Source organism: Mixophyes fleayi, chromosome 9 (genome assembly GCF_038048845.1).
Source record: "Mixophyes fleayi isolate aMixFle1 chromosome 9, aMixFle1.hap1, whole genome shotgun sequence".
NCBI lineage: Eukaryota > Metazoa > Chordata > Amphibia > Anura > Limnodynastidae > Mixophyes > Mixophyes fleayi.
The window spans coordinates 51,826,634-51,846,313 of record NC_134410.1 but is presented as its reverse complement, the minus strand read 5'-3'; the positions used below and the strand labels follow the sequence as shown (position 1 = coordinate 51,846,313).

Sequence of the window (19,680 nt, the reverse complement as noted above, 5' to 3'; positions counted from 1 at the left end):
AAGGCCCTGCTCACAAGCTAACAATCTTTGGAACAATGGTTTGATACATAAAGGTAAGTGCTACATCATATTGAATATTTGTCCAGCTAGAATGCAAAGGTTACAAAGTATTTAGTGGGCTGTATGCTCAGTCACACAACTATGTTGGTCAGAGGTTTGTTGTCTTGTGTAAAGCGTGCTAATAGGGTAACCTAGGGAGATTAAGAGAGTGGTAGAGGAATACTATAAGCTTGTTTGAAGAGGTGGGTTTGCAGAGAACGCTTGAAGGTTTGTAGACTAGAGGAAAGTCTTACTGTGCGAGGGAGTGAATTCCATAAAGTGGGTGCAGCCCAAAAAAAGTCCTGTAAACGAGAATGGGAGGAAGTGATGAGAGTGGAAGAGGGACGCAGATCTTGTGCAGAACAGAGTTGTCGTGTTGGGAGATTTTTTGAGACAAGTGAGGAGATGTATGTTGGTGCAATTTTGTTGATGGTCTTGTATGTTAGTCGAAGAATTTTATATTGGATTCGTTGAAAAACAGGAACCAATGTAGAGACTGACAGAGTGACTCAGCAGATGTAAAACAATTTGGAAGGAAAATCAATCTAGCCACTGCGTGCAAAATAGATTGTAGGGGCTCGAGTCTGATTTTGGGAAGACCAGTAAGAAGGGAATTACAATAGTCGATGCGGGAGATGATGAGTACATGAATTAAAATGTTGCAGTGTCTTGTGTGAGATAGATACATACTCTGGAAATGTATTTTAGATGTATGCAGCATGATGTAAATATAGAGTTGGTGTGGGGAACAAAGGATACATGCGAGTCAAAGATTACACCTAGGCAGTGAGCTTGCGGGGTGGGATTTATGGTCATGTTGTCAATAGAAATAGAAATGTCAAGCAGTAAGCTTCTATTGTTGGGTGGGACTGTTATTAATTCTGTTTTTTAAAGATTGAGTTTGAGTTGGCAAGAGGACATCCAAAGAGAAAAGATAATCAGTAACGCGAGACAACACAGATGGCGAGAGATCAGGAGAGTATAGATATATTTGGGTATCATCTGCAAAGAGATGATGCTGAAATCCAAAGTAGCTTATTAGTTTTCCAAGAGAAGTGGTGTAGATGGAGAATAGCAGAAGACCTAGGACTGAGCCTTGTGGTACTCCAACTGATAAAGTAAGTGGAGTGGAGGTTGTTCCAGAGAAATTAACACTGAAAGAGCGATTAGATAGGTAGGATGAGAACTAGGAGAGGACAGTGTCTTGAAAACCTAGGGATTGTAGTGTCTGTATGAGGAGAGAGTGGTCAACAGTGTTGAATGCAGCAGAGAGATCCAGGAGAATTAGAAGAGTAATCACCTTTAGTTTGAGCTGTGATCAGATCATTGACAACCTTGGTCAGCGCAGTCTCTGTGGTGTGTTGAGAGCGAAAGCCTGATTGAAGAGGATCCAATGGGTTGTTTACAGAAAGGAAACGTGTGAGGCAAGTGTAGGCAATTCGCTCAAGAAGCTTGGAGGGGCAAGGGAGCTGAGAGATGGGGCGGTAATTTGAGAGAGAGTTTGGGTCAGAATTTTGCTTTTTTAGAGTAGGAGTAATCACTGCATGCTTGAATAGTGATGGAAATATACAAGTAAAGAGAGAGAGATTACAGATATTAGTTAGAGGTGGAATGATACCAGTGAAAAACTTGATTAGTCTATCATATAATTTATTTATCTGCCTATGTAACATAGAGGATGAAATGAAGCAGCTATATTAATTACTGTTGGGGTATTTTGAATTTCTAGCTATGTCACTGTACTGTCACCTGTTGGTGAACAAACCTCAAACACTGCTGTCGATTATAAAGGAGCATTGACCAGTAATAGATAACTACATGGCCATCTTGGGCGCCACCCAGGGCCGGTGCTAGGGTCCACGGCGCCCTAGGCATTTTTAAAAAAGCGGCGCCATCCCCCCCCCGCAAAAATCGCCGCCCTCCTCTTCTTACCTTGTGTCACCACCGCCGCCTCTCTGCTCCGTCTCCTCCCCTCCACTCACTGACACTAGTAAGTGGAGGGGAGGAGACGGAGCAGAGAGGCGCGGTGGTGACAAAATAGCCTCTTCCCCCACTCCCTGTCCATCTGAATGCTGTGCGGCGGCCGTGACAGGTATGGTCAGCGGTCGCCGCATAGTTTTAAAGTATTTTAGAATACTGTGGCGCCCTCCAGAGCCCGGCGCCCTAGGCAAGTGCCTAACCTTGCCTAATGCCCATCATTTAATATGAAATCACCATCACAGCAGCATTATAGAGTGCCAAATGGGATGAAAATGTAATCACAGAGCAGAAACAGAAAGCAAGATAAAATGCACAAAACGATGCAACCTGGCCTATAGCAGGTTAGCCTGGTAGCACTTGTACCTCCTGCACACTGGACAGTTAATCCTCAAGTAGTAACATAGCTTTGCTGATTGTTATTTGATAGATTTTTGTAAATTATGTTCGTATTCTCTTTAACCAAAATCATTAAAACATACATAAATTGTTGTATTTTTCATTTTCTGTATCCACCAAACTCTTTGTAAATAACATAACTATAAAACTATACCAGACTATATTTTGGAGGGGGGTGTACTGGAGGTGCTATGCTTTTGGTATTCTTCAATTAAATCAATTTAGAACAATGGTCACTAGAACAATCCGTTAGGTGAATAACATCACTACGAATAGGCTGCAAAGACTCTAAACATTATATACACAGATTCCTACATTGAATAAATGTCTAATGTCCCACTAACAGTTTCACGTGAAATATCAATATTGAAGGCTAAATATGCCAGTTACCTAGCAATAGTAGAACATCCTGTCAAAACCCTAATTATTTATGTCAAAATAAGAGAAAACTCCATACATGTATTCCAGACAATTCTCTCTCACTGCAGGTTGTTGTTTTTGCTTTACATTGACCCAAAGTCAAAGTTGTTCTGCGATTTCTTTGTAGAGAGTATGTGTTTACTGTTATGAGGCTGTAATGAGTTAATGAATCCATCATCTTAACAAAATAGAATTCTGCTACTGAAGTTTATATTTAATATCAGACATGCCAAAATGTATTTGTCATAAACCATTCTAGGAAGTTACTGATTGGCGTTCTGCCTGGTGTTCTATAGATCGTTTGATAACATTTAATGTGCTGTTTGATATTGAGTCTTACCTGATCCGGTCACCGTCTTTCTTCTGTAGGTCAGCATCCCTCTGCAGGACTTTCATGAGCTTCTCATACTCCTCCTCCGTTAAGAAGCTGAGGTCCAGCATGGTGCCCGAGCTACTTTTCATTATAGACAAAAACAACTACTTCAAATCTAACTGGTAAACTTTAATCATGGAGTGTTTTGTATGGTAGATCATAAGCAGGACACAAATTCTCTTTTGAAGAACGGGGTTAGTATGTGCTGAACATGTGGAAAGTTGGCTGCTTCATCTTCTTAATTTAGTTGCTATCCATAAATAATGAAGGATAATTTCCATCCACTTTCCCCAATGCAGTCACTGTCTTTCCAAGTAACGCAAGCAGACTACAGTGGTCCCCATTGTCCTCCAGTAATAAGGTTTAGGGTCCACACCAGACGTCAGTATTTTTTCTGTGAAGGAAACAAGCAGCGTTATAAACTGGTTTGGTTACTGCAAAGAGAAAATAGAGAATCTTTCTAGTTTTAGATCAGTATGACATATGGTGAGTGAATGTGTACATTGGGGGCGGATATTTGCTCGTCGGTACAAGTTCCAAAGAAAGCTACAGTATCCTGCTTATTCCGAAGGTGCTGGCAAATCCTGCCAAGGTAACTGCATGCAGTGATATCAGCTCTTTCAAACTTAGTGTACGGGAAAAGCAAACAGTGAAAAACCAGAACATCTTTTAGAAAAAAAAAAGACTGTGCAAACATTGAACATAGAACTTGTGAATGGAAGAAAACAGAGGCAAATTCCAAGGTCACCTAGAGCTTTTGTTGAGAAAATTAGGTCAGATAAACTCAGGAAGCCAATTTAAACAATTTAGAGTTGTTATTATTATTGGCTGTAAGATAGTAAAAGTCCAAATGTAAAAGTCCAAATGTTTTTTAATATTCAAAGCTTGACACTTGTCTAAACAGTAATAAACTTCAAGTGGGAGCGTCTACTTGCCCTACCACTTTCTTTACCATTGTGCACACCAGTAATAGCAGCAATAATTACTCATCATAACCTGCGGGCACAGCCTGCAATACATAATCAGCAAACCCTTTTTTTCGATACGCTATTGTGACAGTAAAGATAGATCAGTGCTCCGAAATGATTTCAGTGCAAAATGACCTTACCCAGCCCAGTTTCTTTAAAGCTATACTGAACAATTGCTGGAAGGGGGCCAACAGTGTCTGTTCTTGAAGTCTGGCATAGAAAATGTTACAGAAATAGAATAATTGCAGGACATTGACATATTTTTTTTGTTTTAAGAGTTTCTGAATATATAATTATTAGTGGAACTTTTTATTTCTAGTAGAAACAGTCCCAGCCATCTCCTAGCAGATATAGGGGTCTATTTAACATTGGGTAGTGGGTGGCAGTAAGTATTATTTTGTATCACTGCATACCACAGTGCTACAAAATGTACTGCCGCTGGTATTTACCATGTCAGGGCTCACTGGTGAACTCTGGCGAAACCCCCTCCTAGACTGACTAAAACCTTCTTCACCAGCAGCCTAAACTGCTGGCGAAAAGGAGGAAGTCACCACTGTGCGATTATTGCGCATGCGCGGCTAAGGTTGTGCATGCACTTAGCGATGGGACCCAGTGACCAGTATAAGGTTTCTCCTGCTTTAACCAATTGATAAATTAAAAGAGGAGCTGCAATAGCCAGAGCTGTTTTCTCCGGATTTTAGGCTCATCACAGCTTAATAAATAGAACCCATACTTAATTATGTTTTATATAGAGATGGGCGGGTCCGGTTCTCCGAGAACCGAACCCACCCGAACTTTGGGTATCCGAGTACCGAGCTGAGCAGCTCGGTACTCTCCCGCCCATTCCGAATCCAAATCGAGGCCGAACGTCATTGTGACGTCGTCGGATCTCGGGACTCGGTTCTCGCGATACTTCAACTTTATAAATACACGCCTCCACAGCAATCCATCGCCATTTGACAGAGGGAGAGAGCAGGGTGTAGTCATAGGCTAATTAGAGCAGGGACAGAGAATACCATATTGTTCTTGCAATTGCTCTAACCAAAATCGCTAGTGCAGAGAGGAGGATAGAGGTTTATTATTTTTTCTTCATATTTGGCACTCCCCAGCGCTTTTGGGGTGTCCCCCATAATTGTGCATTAATATTTCTGGCTGTCAAAAGTCATATCTGTCAGCAGTATCTACTCAATAATTTTTAGCACTCCTCAGTGTTTTTGGGGTGTCCTCCCTAATTGTGCATTAATATTTCTGGCTGTCAAAAGTCATATCTGTCAGCAGTATCTACTCAATAATTTTTAGCACTCCTCAGTGTTTTTGGGGTGTCCTCCCTAATTGTGCATTAATATTTCTGGCTGTCAAAAGTCATATCTGTCAGCAGTATCTACTCAATAATTTTTAGCACTCCTCAGTGTTTTTGGGGTGTCCTCCCTAATTGTGCATTAATATTTCTGGCTGTCAAAAGTCATATCTGTCAGCAGTATCTACTCAATAATTTTTAGCACTCCTCAGTGTTTTTGGGGTGTCCTCCCTAATTGTGCATTAATATTTCTGGCTGTCAAAAGTCATATCTGTCAGCAGTATCTACTCAATAATTTTTAGCACTCCTCAGTGTTTTTGGGGTGTCCTCCCTAATTGTGCATTAATATTTCTGGCTGTCAAAAGTCATATCTGTCAGCAGTATCTACTCAATAATTTTTAGCACTCCTCAGTGTTTTTGGGGTGTCCTCCCTAATTGTGCATTAATATTTCTGGCTGTCAAAAGTCATATCTGTCAGCAGTATCTACTCAATAATTTTTAGCACTCCTCAGTGTTTTTGGGGTGTCCTCCCTAATTGTGCATTAATATTTCTGGCTGTCAAAAGTCATATCTGTCAGCAGTATCTACTCAATAATTTTTAGCACTCCTCAGTGTTTTTGGGGTGTCCTCCCTAATTGTGCATTAATATTTCTGGCTGTCAAAAGTCATATCTGTCAGCAGTATCTACTCAATAATTTTTAGCACTCCTCAGTGTTTTTGGGGTGTCCTCCCTAATTGTGCATTAATATTTCTGGCTGTCAAAAGTCATAACTGTCAGCAGAATCTACTAAATAATTTTTAGCACTCCCCAGTGGTTTGCGCTCAGAATGGATTCAAAGCAGTCCACATATGATCTAAATGAGCAACCAGGTTCTGTCACCAGTCCTGATGTTAGTGTTCCCAGTACGTCATCTGGCCAAGGCGATGTCAAACAACAGAGTGTTTTCAAATTAGTGCAAAAAACAAAAACCCAAAAAAATTTTACTGTATTGAAGCGAAAAAGAAGTGTAACTGAGCAAAAGTTAAGTGACGATAAAAAAAAAATTGCAAGCATGCCATTCTACACACGCAGTGGCAAAGAGAGAATGAGGCCTTCACCTTTGGCTATTAGTGGCAGATCCCAAAAAGTTACCCAGCCTACAATTGGTGCACAACTACTGTTACGCGTCAAAGCCGAGCTGCAAGATAACAGTGAGGCATTACAGGAGAATATTTGCTCTGATTCACAAATGACAACAATCCCTGTGGAGAGTCCATCCAACAGTGGGATGTCTAATCGTGACCATTCTGTTAGTCTACCCATAAAGAAGGGCCCTTTCAGCAGTTCTGCTGATGTGTGCCTGAACAGCCCGAGTGTAGCCGGTGATACACCAAGTGAGGATGACACTTTGTCTTTAGAAGAGGATGTGGGGGAGATTTGGGTATCCGACGATGAGGATGCGGTTGATTGTGTAAGTCCTGCAGCAGTGTGGCACCAGTGGGAGCAGTTCTGGCATGTGAGGTTCTGGCACCAATATGCACTTTCCAAACACAAGCAGGGATGACGCAGGGGGCAGACCACAACAGTTTGACATCTGGGCTGGTTTGAAGGATTTGTCAAAAAAATGTGTGACCTTGACCATAATTCCAACCAATCCTACTATTAACATGCAAAGGATGGTGGAGGGCCTATCAGGGATTAAACTGTATTTTTCATAATTTTCACTAATAATGTTTGGGTGTAATATACACCCAAAGACGAGTGCTCAATTGCTAAGAGTCATTGATGGAGAGGAAGACAAGCAGGCTTGTCTGTAGAATTTGCAGGCAAATTGTGCTGCGTTATATAGGTAACACCCAAAGAGAAGAGCTCCATTGCTCCATTGCTAATTGTAATTGCTGAAATAGAAATAATAGGGCTGACAGTCTTGGTCTAAATCTGCAGTTACATTTTATTGTACCATAGCTCATTGCGAAACTGGAGAGGTGGCAGGGTTTAGTGATAATCTTCCTCCAACAATACTAATTCATCCCAATATCCCAATATCATAGAAGTCTGTGTAGTATGATGTAATTGCTGATAATGGCCTTCCAAAGGGAATGACTAGTTGATTTTAGGGCAGAGCTGTCACGGTTTTTGGGCAATTCTTTTACAGCACAGCAAATATCAAAATGTTTAGCGGACTCATCTGCATCACCACTGGGTGTCTTGGGAAAGCAATTTCTTTTATTACAAGCAGTTGCCAGAGAAACTGAAGGAGAAGACGTCCCAACAAGATGTTGATAAGTCTGGGATCCTTGCAAAGAAAATTAAGTATTTCATCTACAATTAAAATATAGTTAGCACATTTACTTTGTTTTATTGCACACTATAATTTTATGTAGCACCTTTTCAAAATCTATTATTAAGGCAATCACTTGACTCAAGCTAACTGTGTCTGCACTTTCTTCACAGGTAACTACTTCGCTGGACTAAAGTATATTCCCCTCAAATGCTAGTCTTCTTGCAGCTGCTGTATTCTCCTACATGCTGTTGCAGAAACCACAAATTGACCCTAAATGTTTATGGACACAAACAGCATCTCCTGCATGTCATTTTTCAAAAGTTCTGTAACACCAAGTTGATAGTGTGTGCAAAACAGGAAATGTGATGGAATTCAGCCCCGCTGTAATGCTGGACCAATATTGGGGTCGTAATCAGAAATGACATATCCTCAGGAGACTCCAAGCAGGATTAGCCATCTTTCAATGACATCCCTTAGTTTTTGGAACAGTTTGTCAGCTGTATGCCTCTTAGTGAAGCTGCTGATACACAGAGTAGCCTACTTCTCAAAAATGTGATGCACCTGGGTACATGCTGCTGCTGTCCATGCTGGGGAAGGCGAAAGACCAACCCAGTGGGCTTTCACAGTCATATAATCTTTTGTTTGCCCAGTTCCGCTTGTACACATATCTGTGGTTAAGTGTACAGTGGGTAGAATACCATTTTGTCACCCAATAATGACATTTTTAGGAACTTTCCGGTACAGGAGAGAATAAGCTTTTCTAGTAAAATGGTATAGTGATGACATTTGCTAACAGGGACATAACACCTCAATTAAATGTCTTAAACCAACTGTATTAATAGTGGACATTGGACACAGATCTAACGCTAGCATAGTACCCAGGGCGTCTGTGATCCGCTTTGCGACTGGGTGACAGGTTTCATTCTTGCTTCCTCTTGCAGAGGATTGTTTACTTGCCAATTGTTGGGGGGGAAGATTGCAGGTGCTGGGATGTAGATGAGAGAAGGGAGGTAGATTATGCTGGAATGCTTGTTGTTAATTTTTTTTTAACCAAAGTTTCTGATTTTCCCAACAGTTTGCCAATAACTCGCTGAAAAATGACGAAACATGGATGAGGATCCCAGATGGTTAAGGTCCCTACCTCTACTGAGTGTGGCTTTCAAAATGTTACAAATGGATAGACAACTCTTGCCAGGATTCGTGTAAAAATAATTCCACACTTAAGAGGTGGATTTTTGGTCTTATGCCCAGGCATGACAATGGCCTTTTTGTTATCACTGGCAAGAACTGCAGCAATTTTTCTTTTCAAGTGTATGAAAATCATATTGTGACATAGGAGGTGTTCAAAATTGAATAAAAAATGACTGGAAATTAGTGTTACTGAGGTTAATAATAATGTAGCTACAAAATAATACCTAAATTATGTTATTTTAGCACCAATAAATGTAATTTTTATAACAAATTGCAAAACAAAACCAAACAAAACCAAAACCAAAACCAAAACACGCAATGGCGGTTTTGCAAAACCAAAACCAAAACCAAAACACGACGGTAATCCAGATCCAAAACCGAATCCAAAACCAAAACACGGGGGTCAGTGACCATCTCTAGTTTTATACAAACTCCTTGACAAGTATAAGGGTTATACTGTTCACACAAACTGCAATACCTATGGTGAAATTGGGCAAATGGTCCAAAACCGTTTCTAGTGTGGCACTAAAGCAACCATGATGCCCGATAGAGACCCTCTTCAACAGGATCATTATCGGCATGTTGCTAACCAAGGTCAAAAAATAATTGCAATTGTCTTCCCTCTAAAAAGCAGATCCTGCATCTAACCGATTTTTTATATTACTCGGACATGGCATTTCCTATTTGCCACGCCAAAGGCACACTGGCATTTTCTACTCCGAGCATACTCAGCCACATAATCCCTGTGTAGTGCATATACCAGTTCCTTGTCACACTAGCTATGAACACTGCCTGCAGCATTTAGAGAGCTCATCAGTGCCAGTGTGACAGGAACCGGGTGTTTATCTGCTCTTTCTGGATATACAGTCCAAGTAAGATAGCATCAGCCAATATCCTAATTTTATGGGACTACCCCAAGTTCTAAGATCTGTCCAGTGAACTACCATGATAACTATGTAGTGCATGAAGTCCCCTTTAGAGAGCACTCTGCATGACTGGCTTAGATGAGTCTGTTCAGCAGCAAAGTGTGATTGAAAATAATTGTAATTGTAAATTGCTTGCATCTATGCAGCATCCTTAAAAATACAGTATATTGTGTAAAGTTTGTGCCAAGCGTTCACAGGCCTGTATCATCATCATCATCATCACCATTTATTTATATTGCGCCACTGATTCCGCAGCGCTGTACAGAGAACTCATTCACATCAGTCCCTGCCCCATTGGAACTTACAGTCTAACTTCCCTAACACACACACATACACAGACAGAGAGAGACTAGGATCAATTTTGATAGCAGACAATTAACCTTCTAGTATGTTTTTGGAGTGTGGGAGGAAACCGGAGCACCCGGAGGAAACCCACGCAAACACAGTGAGAACATACAAACTCCACACAGATAAGGCCATGGTTGGGAATTGAACTCATGACCCCAGGGCTGTGAGGCAGAAGTGCTAACCACTAAGTCACCATGCTGCCTGTATAATACTATACTATATACTAATATAACAGTAGCACTTTCACATAGGTTCTGGGAACATTCAGGTCCAATGAGTAGGAGGAGTGTAGGACAATGGCAGCCAACTGCGAGGTAGCAGTGTGGCAGTCTTTGACCGTTGGGCAACTCCTGTGCAGGCGAATGCAATATTGTAGCACAATATGTGCATGTCATGCGCAATACGGGTGAACCTACAGCACCAATATGGCAGCATCCAGCAACTTTTATGCAGATTCTGATATTATGTTCAGTTTCTTCTAACACACACTAATGCCAGTTGGGAGCCTTTGAATGCTACTTATTTCTAGAGATGAGCGCACTCGGATTTCTGAAATCCGAGCCCACCCGAACGTTGCCGATCCGAGTCGGATCCGAGACAGATCCGGGTATTGGCGCCAAATTCAAATCTGAAACTGAGGCTCTGACTCATAATCCCGTTGTCGGATCTCGCGATACTCGGATCCTATAAATTCCCCGCTAGTCGCCGCCATCTTCACTCGGGCATTGATCAGGGTAGAGGGAGGGTGTGTTAGGTGGTCCTCTGTCCTGGTAGATCTCGTGCTGTGCTGTTTAGTTCTGTGCTGTGCTGTGCTGTGTTCTGCAGTATCAGTCCAGTGGTGCTGTGTGCTGTGCTCTGTCCTTCTGAGGTCAGTGGTGCTGCTGGGTCCTGTGCTGTGTCCTGTTCAGTCCAGTGGTGCTGTGTCCTGTGCTCTGTGCTTCTAAGGGCATAGTTATTTCCCCATTATTCCCAAGTTTTTAAAAAATAAAAAAAAAGTAAAAAAAAATAAAAAATTAAAAATTAAAAAAAATATATATAATTATAACCAAATTTGCAAAACCAATCCAGCAGTATAAGTCCATTGGTACTGCAATATTACCAAGTTCACACATTCTGCAGTATCTTGTGCTACATATAATGGAGACCAAAAATTTGGAGGATAAAGTAGGGAAAGATCAAGACCCACTTCCTCCTAATGCTGAAGCTGCTGCCACTAGTCATGACATAGACGATGAAATGCCATCAACGTCGTCTTCCAAGCCCGATGCCCAATCTCGTAGTACCGGGCATGTAAAATCCAAAAAGCCCAAGTTAAGAAAAAGTAGCAAAAAGAGAAACTTAAAATCATCTGAGGAGAAACGTAAAGTTGCCAATATGCCATTTACGACACGGAGTGGCAAGGAACGGCTTAGGCCCTGGCCCTTGTTCATGACTAGTGGTTCACCTTCACCCACGGATCTTAGCCCTCCTCCTCCTCCCCCCCCCTACAAAAAATTGAAGAGAGTTATGCTGTCAGCAACAAAACAGCAAACAACTCTGCCTTCTAAAGAGAAATTATCACAAATCCACAAGGCGAGTCCAAGGATGTTGGTGGTTGTCAAGCCTGACCTTCCCATCACTGTACGGGAAGAGGTGGCTCGGGAGGAGGCTATTGATGATGTAGCTGGCGCTGTGGAGGAACTTGATGAGGATGGTGATGTGGTTATTGTAAATGAGGCACCAGGGGGGGAAACAGCTGATGTCCATGGGATGAAAAAGCCCATCGTCATGCCTGGTCAGAAGACCAAAAAATGCACCTCTTCGGTCTGGAGTTATTTTTATCCAAATCCAGACAACCAATGTATGGCCATATGTAGCTTATGTAAAGCTCAAATAAGCAGGGGTAAGGATCTTGCCCTCCTAGGAACATCCTCCCTTATACGTCACCTGAATAACCTTCATAGTTCAGTGGTTAGTTCAGGAACTGGGGCTAGGACCCTCATCGGTACAGGGACACCTAAATCCCGTGGTCCAGTTGGATACACACCAGCAACACCCTCCTCGTCAACTTCCTCCACAATCTCCATCAGATTCAGTCCTGCAGCCCAAGTCAGCAGCCAGACTGAGTCCTCCTCAATACGGGATTCATCCGAGGAATCCTGCAGCGGTACGCCTACTACTGCCACTGCTGCTGCTGTTAGTCGGTCATCTTCCCAGAGGGGAAGTCGTAAGACCGCTAAGTCTTTCACAAAACAATTGACCGTCCAACAGTCGTTTGCCATGACCACAAAATACGATAGTAGTCACCCTATTGCAAAGCGTATAACTGCGGCTGTAACTGCAATGTTGGTGTTAGACGTGCGCCCGGTGTCCGCCATCAGTGGAGTGGGATTTAGAGGGTTGATGGAGGTATTGTGTCCCCGGTACCAAATCCCGTCGAGATTCCACTTCACTAGGCAGGCGATACCAAAAATGTACAGAGAAGTACGATCAAGTGTCCTCAGTGCTCTAAAAAATGCGGTTGTACCCACTGTCCACTTAACCACGGACATGTGGACAAGTGGTTCTGGGCAAACGAAGGACTATATGACTGTGACAGCCCACTGGGTAGATGCATCCCCTTCCGCAGCAACAGCAACAGCTGCATCAGTAGCAGCAACTATAAAATGGCTGCTCGTGCAAAGGCAGGCAACATTGTGTATTACAGGCTTTAATAAGAGGCACAACGCTGACAACATATTAGAGAAAATGAGGGAAATTATCTCCCAGTGGCTTACCCCACTTAGACTCTCATGGGGATTTGTGGTGTCAGACAATGCCAGTAACATTGTGCGGGCATTAAATATGGGCAATTTCCAGCACGTCCCATGTTTTGCCCACACCATTAATTTGGTGGTGCAGCATTACCTCAAGAGTGACAGGGGTGTGCAGGAGATGCTTGCGGTGGCGCGCAAAATTGCTGGACACTTTCGGCATTCAGCCAGTGCCTATCGCAGACTAGAGGCACATCAAAAAAGCATGAACCTGCCCTGCCATCACCTCAAACAAGAGGTTGTGACGCGCTGGAACTCCACCCTCTATATGCTGCAGAGGATGGAGGAGCAGCAAAAGGCCATTCAGGCCTACACAGCCACCTACGACATAGGCAAAGGAGTGGGGATGCGCCTCAGTCAAGCGCAGTGGAGACTGATTTCCGTGTTGTGCAAGATTCTGCAGCCATTTGAACTTGCCACACGAGAAGTCAGTTCCGACACTGCCAGCTTGAGTCAGGTCATTCCCCTGATCAGGCTGTTGCAGAAGCAGCTGGAGAAAGTGAGGGAGGAGCTGGTAAGCCATTGCGATTACACCAAGCATGTAGCTCTTGTGGATGTAGCCCTTCGTACGCTTTGCCAGGATCCGAGGGTGGTCACTCTTTTAAAGTCAGAGGAATACATTCTGGCCACCGTGCTCGATCCTCGGTTTAAAGCGTATGTTGTGTCTCTGTTTCCGGCGGACACAAGTCTACAGCGGTGCAAAGACCTGCTGGTCAGGAGATTGTCCTCTGAAGAGGACCGTGACATGCCAACAGCTCCACCCTCATTTTCTTCCACATCTATGGCTGCGAGGAAAAAGCTCAGTTTTCCCAAAAGAGGCACTGGCGGGGATGCTGATAACATCTGGTCCGGACTGAAGGACCTGCCAACCATTGCAGACATGTCTACTCTCGCTGCATTGGATGCTGTCACAATAGAAAAAATTGTGGATGATTACTTTGCTGACACCATCCAAGTAGACATGTCAGACAGTCCATATTGTTACTGGCAGGAAAAAAAGGCAGTTTGGAAGCCCCTGTACAAACTGGCTCTATTTTACCTGAGTTGTCCCCCCTCCAGTGTGTACTCGGAAAGAGTTTTTAGTGCAGCGGGGAACCTGGTCAGTGAGCGGCGAAGGAGGTTGCTTCCTCATAACGTTGAAAAAATGATGTTTATAAAAATGAATAATCAATTCCTCAATGAAGTACAGCACTGCCCTCCAGATACTACAGAGGGACCTGTGGTTGTGGAGTCCAGCGGGGACGAATTGATAATGTGTGATGAGGAGGAAGTACACACTGTAGGGGGAGAGGAATCAGAGGTTGAGGATGAGGACGACATCTTGCCTCAGTAGAGCCTGTTTAGTCTGTACATGGAGAGATGAATAGCTTTTGTGGTGTGGGGGCCCAAACAAACCAATCATTTCAGCCAAAGTTGTTTGGTAGGCCCTGTCGCTGAAATGATTGGTTTGTTAAAGTGTGCATGTCCTATTTCAACAACATAAGGGTGGGTGTGAGGGCCCAAGGACAATTCCATCTTGGAACATTTTTTTTTGCATTATATGACCAATCAACAGTCGTTTGCCATGTTCAAAAAGTAAAACCAAATTTAAACAAATTCAAGAAATTAAACCAAAAGTAAAATGCCCTGTCATAATTTAAAACAAGAGGTATTGACGTGCTCTAAAACTACTGTATTGTTGTTTATATTTTATAAACACTACACTTGAAAGCTTGAGTCTTTCAATAAAAAAGTAACTGTCCATTGCACGAATATTTGCAACAGGGACAATTTTAGGGTTAAGAAAGTCAACTAATAACACTTCGACACTGTCTGTCTTTATAAACACTACACTTGGAAGTTGGAGGAGGTATTGTGGCCCCGGCACCAAATTTACTACCGGGGCCACTCCACTGTGCAGTCCATATTTAGGTGTATCAGATATTAAACAACGGTGACAGTTGATGCCCAATTTTTTAATTATATTGTGGCCTCGGTACCAAATTGTGTACCGGGGCCACCACACTACGCAGTCCATACCCTTTTTTGGTGGAATTCTGACCCGTGGAGGGTTTTTTAATTATATTGTGGCCTCGGTACCAAATTGTGTACCGGGGCCACCACACTACGCAGTCAAGATAGATAGATGCGTATCATAGATAAAGTACATTCAGTGGTGTGGGGCAAATTGAAAAATATTCAAAATGCACTGACATTATCAAAAACAAGAGGTTGTCACACGCTAAAACTCCAACATGTATATGATGGAGAGGATGGAGGAGCAGCCGTATGTGCAGTGTAATGCAGACCTGTTGAAGGTTTTTTATATATTTTATTGTGGTGCCCAGTGCCCACTCCTCTACGCAGTCCAGGTACATTTATTGGTGCGAATCATACAAGTTGATGGTTTTCTTATTATATATATTGTGGTGACCCACTCCTCTACGCAGTCCAGATACATTTATTGGTGCGAATCATAAAAGTTCAGGGTTTTTAATATTAATTGTGGTGACCCACTCCTCTACGCAGTCCAGGTACATTTATTGGTGCGAATCATACAAGTTGATGGTTTTCTTATTATATATATTGTGGTGACCCACTCCTCTACGCAGTCCAGAAAGATACCTCGTTGCAACGTTTTGGACTAATAACTATATTGTGAGGTGTTCAGAATACACTGTAAATTAGTGGAAATGCTTGTTATTGAATGTTATTGAGGTTACTAATAGCATAGGAGTGAAAATAAGCCCAAAAACTTGATTTTTAAACTTTTTATGTTTTTTCCAAAAAAAATCCGAATCCAAAACCTTAAATCCGAACCGAGACCTTTCGTCAAGTGTTTTGCGAGACAAATCCGAACCCCAAAAATAATGAAAATCCGGATCCAAAACACAAAACACGAGACCTCAAAAGTCGCCGGTGCACATCCCTACTTATTTCTAGCCAAAGAAATGCATTATTCTGAGGCTGTCGGAAGCTCCAGTTCTGACACATACTTTTCAATAGGATTCAGTTTTCCTGTCACACAAGAGTGATAAAAGCGCTGTATGCAGAATTCTGACAGCTGAAGCCCACTGAATAATGCTCATATAATAGGGAAGCACTGATTCCCCCTGAATGTTATGCCTCAGAATGAGACAGCTTCAGAATGTTATATCTTTTGGACTGAAAAAAAACACAAAGTTCAAAAGTGCCCATCTGATACCAACCTAGTTTCGTACCCATGTCAAGTAGCAGCATTTCATCAGGAAAACAAAAATAATTGTTCCTAACATGATATTGCTATATCTCTGCCTAGCTCCCAAAGACCTGGTAAGTATAAATGTAACTGCAACAGGATCAGCCACCTGCAGTCATGTAAAGGAAAAACTGCTTGCCCTGGAAAGTAGAATATAAGTGAAATAGCATCTGCAGATTAACATAGAAAGACTTATAAAATGTAAGTTTTTATAATGAATAATTTGTTAAGTTATCGTACATTAAGTTGCTATTGAACATACAGTATTTTATTTGGGCACTACTGACGCTGAAACAGGGTAGAATAATCAGAATTTTTCATTCACCATGGGCATCCCTGGGTATTACAGAATATTTCAATTAAAAAATAATAATAACATATGTGAAAAAAATATTTAAAATTGGATTTAAATATTATTATCTTTTATTTATAACCCCACAGAGTGTCAGCAGTGCGGCACAGAGAGCATAGAGTAAAACAGTATATAATATTACAGAACAATACAATACAGAACACTACACATTGAACCAGCAGCAATGAGGTGCTAGGCTTAGAATAGTATCTCACTATAAGTTGAGGAGAGAGGCATGAGAAGTGGGGGTCAGAACATGGAGCAAATCATCCTAGCTGAGTTTGTACCCAGGAGTATGGGTGCAGCAAACAGAAACAGAGCCACTGATAGAGAAAAGGAGAAAAGACACAGGTATTCTGGTGTCATATGTAATGAAAGGAGGCGCACACAAGGGAAATTGTGGCATAGCAACAGGTATAAGAAACAAAAACAACAACTTTTGTGTAAAACAATGTACAATTTGTTCCTGTATACTGCAAATTTCATCAGATGTTGAGCTAGAGTTGGAAGCTTTTGCGCATACTTGCCAACTCTCCCGGAATTTCGCGTGACTCTCACGAACTCCCGGGGGAGTGTGGCAATCTCCCGGATCTGCCCACTTCGGGCAGAATTAGTTCCAAAACGCTGCGATTCACCGAGAATCGCTGCATTTGGCCTCGCCCCCTGCTGTAAAATGACGCGTTTGCGTCATTACGTCACGGGGCGGGTCCAAAATGACGCAAATTTTGGAGCATTGCCCCATCACGCCCACCTCCCCCGGCAGGCTCCCAGAAAACAACTTTCAAGAGTCGGTAAGTATGCTTTTGCGTCCCAAATCTAAATTGAGTGCCAAAAATGGTGCACTTGCGTGTTTATTTTGACCTGCACGTATCTCAATAATAGTGTGCTAAATGCATCAGCATGTTGATACGTTTAAAGTGCATCAAGAAATGTATAATGATGTAGCAGCCTATTATGATACCAGTAATCATCATCAACTTGATGATGACTGGAGTTTTAATATATACTTAAAAAAATTAAAAGTATGTGTCCCCTCTTCCTCCAAAACTGAATTAAGGATTGTCGTTCATAGCCGGGGCTGGTTACCACTAATGCATGCATGCGAGTTGTGGATAATAATTATTGAAAGTCAGAAAAGAGTACTTTCATACATGACAGGCCATAAATTCCTTGGGTAGTCTGACGCTTGTAGATTTACAATTACCAGCATTCCTATGGCTGCCAGAGCACACTGGCTGTTGTACAATATATTCATATTAGTCTTTTTTAACACTGCTGCTAATCATCGGACCAATGTAGGCCATGTACATTAACAGATGCAGCTGATTCAAGTCCTCTGTTTCTCCTAAGTACACTTGGTTTCACCCATATCATTTTTACCCACAACAGGGCAGGTGTAAATGTAGTGATGACTGCCACTGCCTGAAAGCTTGTCTGTCATTAATCGATATAAATAAATGTGGAGTACTAAACCCTCTATTTATATATCCAGGAGTGCATATGCTGCTAGTGTTTGCTTCTGCATACTGGGACATGAGTTTGGATCCATCCATCATCGCAGCAATCCTCCTTTTCTCCTTAGTCTGTTATTGGTTGTTGATAGTAAGAGGTGGTAAAACGCAATTAAGCAGACACAGGGAACATGTAAGCACTAATCTACATGTTGAATTACTGGCATGTAATTTGCTGGTTAGTACTGATAGTGCCCCTATGGCATGCAATATCCTGAAGATTTACTGCTGTAGCTTGGGAGCGTTGGATTGATAAATGCATTGTCTAAACAAGTCATACTGCCAATTATAGAGTCTTAATAACATGATTACAAAAGCTAATTTGTCTGTTGAATATGTCATATACCATGGAATAAAAGTTACAATAGTTAAAATTATGGATCTTAAATACATATTAAAATCACCTAGAAGGATTTCTCTCCAATCACAAAGAGCTTTAATGAAGGCCAAGAACACAAGAACTTTAACCTAGTGTAGGCTTTACCGCATGGAAAGGCCACATACATACGGTACAAGGGGAGCAGAGCTGCGGGCCCAGCATACTGCCCCTTGTTTATTTATTTTATTACATCTTTTTTTCCATCCATTCCTAAGCCTACAATGATCAATAAAATTACTTGTGGAATTTATTTATTTCACACTGGCAGAATATGGAGGAAATGGGAGCTATGGAGACCTGCGATGGGGATGGAGGTAGGTCAGGCAGTACAGCAAAAGCAGCCTGGGGATGGGATAAGCCTTCCCCGAAGGAAAGTAAAGCCATGGCCGTGCATATTTTAGTAAAAGATCAGAGCAGTCTTCAATAAGGCCTTCATTAAGGAAGACAATCCCTACATTTTCATTATAGAAAGAGAATGATATTTGTGGTCACCTGACAGGAGCAATATGTCTTTTAGCACTGAATAAACATATCTTTAGCCCAGTCATGGATGGATAGGAAAGGGCCAACGCCCAATGAATGCAAATAGTATAAGAAAAAAAAACAGAAAGCACAGGAAATGAGAAAATGATGGCACCTTATAAGGTTCACTCTGAGGGAGAAAGTGTGGAGAAAATAAACAGGTAAACAAACACAGGGGCTTCTAACCAACAATTACATGATGTCAATAAGCACAGTATAGAAAAGATAAATATTACGTAAAACACTAAAAAATGACATAAAAAAGCAAGACAGAAACAGAGGTCAGGACAGCAGCAGGTAGTCAATGCTGCAAGAAAGGAAGGAGAGGGCAGCACGGTCTGCCAACTGTTTTGGAGAACTATGCTACAGAGTCAGAGCTTTGTGCTGTCTGCAGGGATAGTCAGGAGATATGCCCTGCCTCACATTGTTCTGCTAATCTACCCCTGCTAGAAGCACTTACACTGCTGCAGTGTCTGGAGGAGGAGTGGTCAGAGTGCTACAGTTCTCCTGCTGCTCCACTATGTGGCGGACTGTGCAATTGTTTTGAACCTCTGGAGGAGAGGGGGGCGGGGCTTGTGGGGCACAGGTGACATGGCGAATGGCTTGGGAGCATATATGACAATGGGTGGGCATATGTCAAACCATTCTCTCTTTTTCATATATGAAGGGGAAAGCATTATTCTTGCACACAGGCCTAATAAATTC

The 19,680-nt window shown here is 42.1% G+C and overlaps 1 protein-coding gene and 1 long non-coding RNA gene across 2 annotated transcripts in view; one reads left to right on the top strand and one right to left on the bottom strand.

Annotated features, from left to right (window-relative positions):
- The window catches only part of LOC142100654 (uncharacterized), a 289,058-nt gene that overhangs the window by 13,544 nt on the left and 255,834 nt on the right, over positions 1-19,680 (top strand). The window lies entirely within an intron of this gene.
- Positions 1-19,680, bottom strand: part of LOC142100653 (synaptotagmin-like protein 2) — an 85,814-nt gene that overhangs the window by 41,422 nt on the left and 24,712 nt on the right. Inside the window, exon 2 of the mRNA XM_075184355.1 lies at positions 3,176-3,602. Within this exon, the coding sequence (XP_075040456.1) occupies positions 3,176-3,297 (122 nt within the window). The 5' untranslated portion in view covers positions 3,298-3,602. The remainder of the gene's footprint in view (positions 1-3,175; positions 3,603-19,680) is intronic.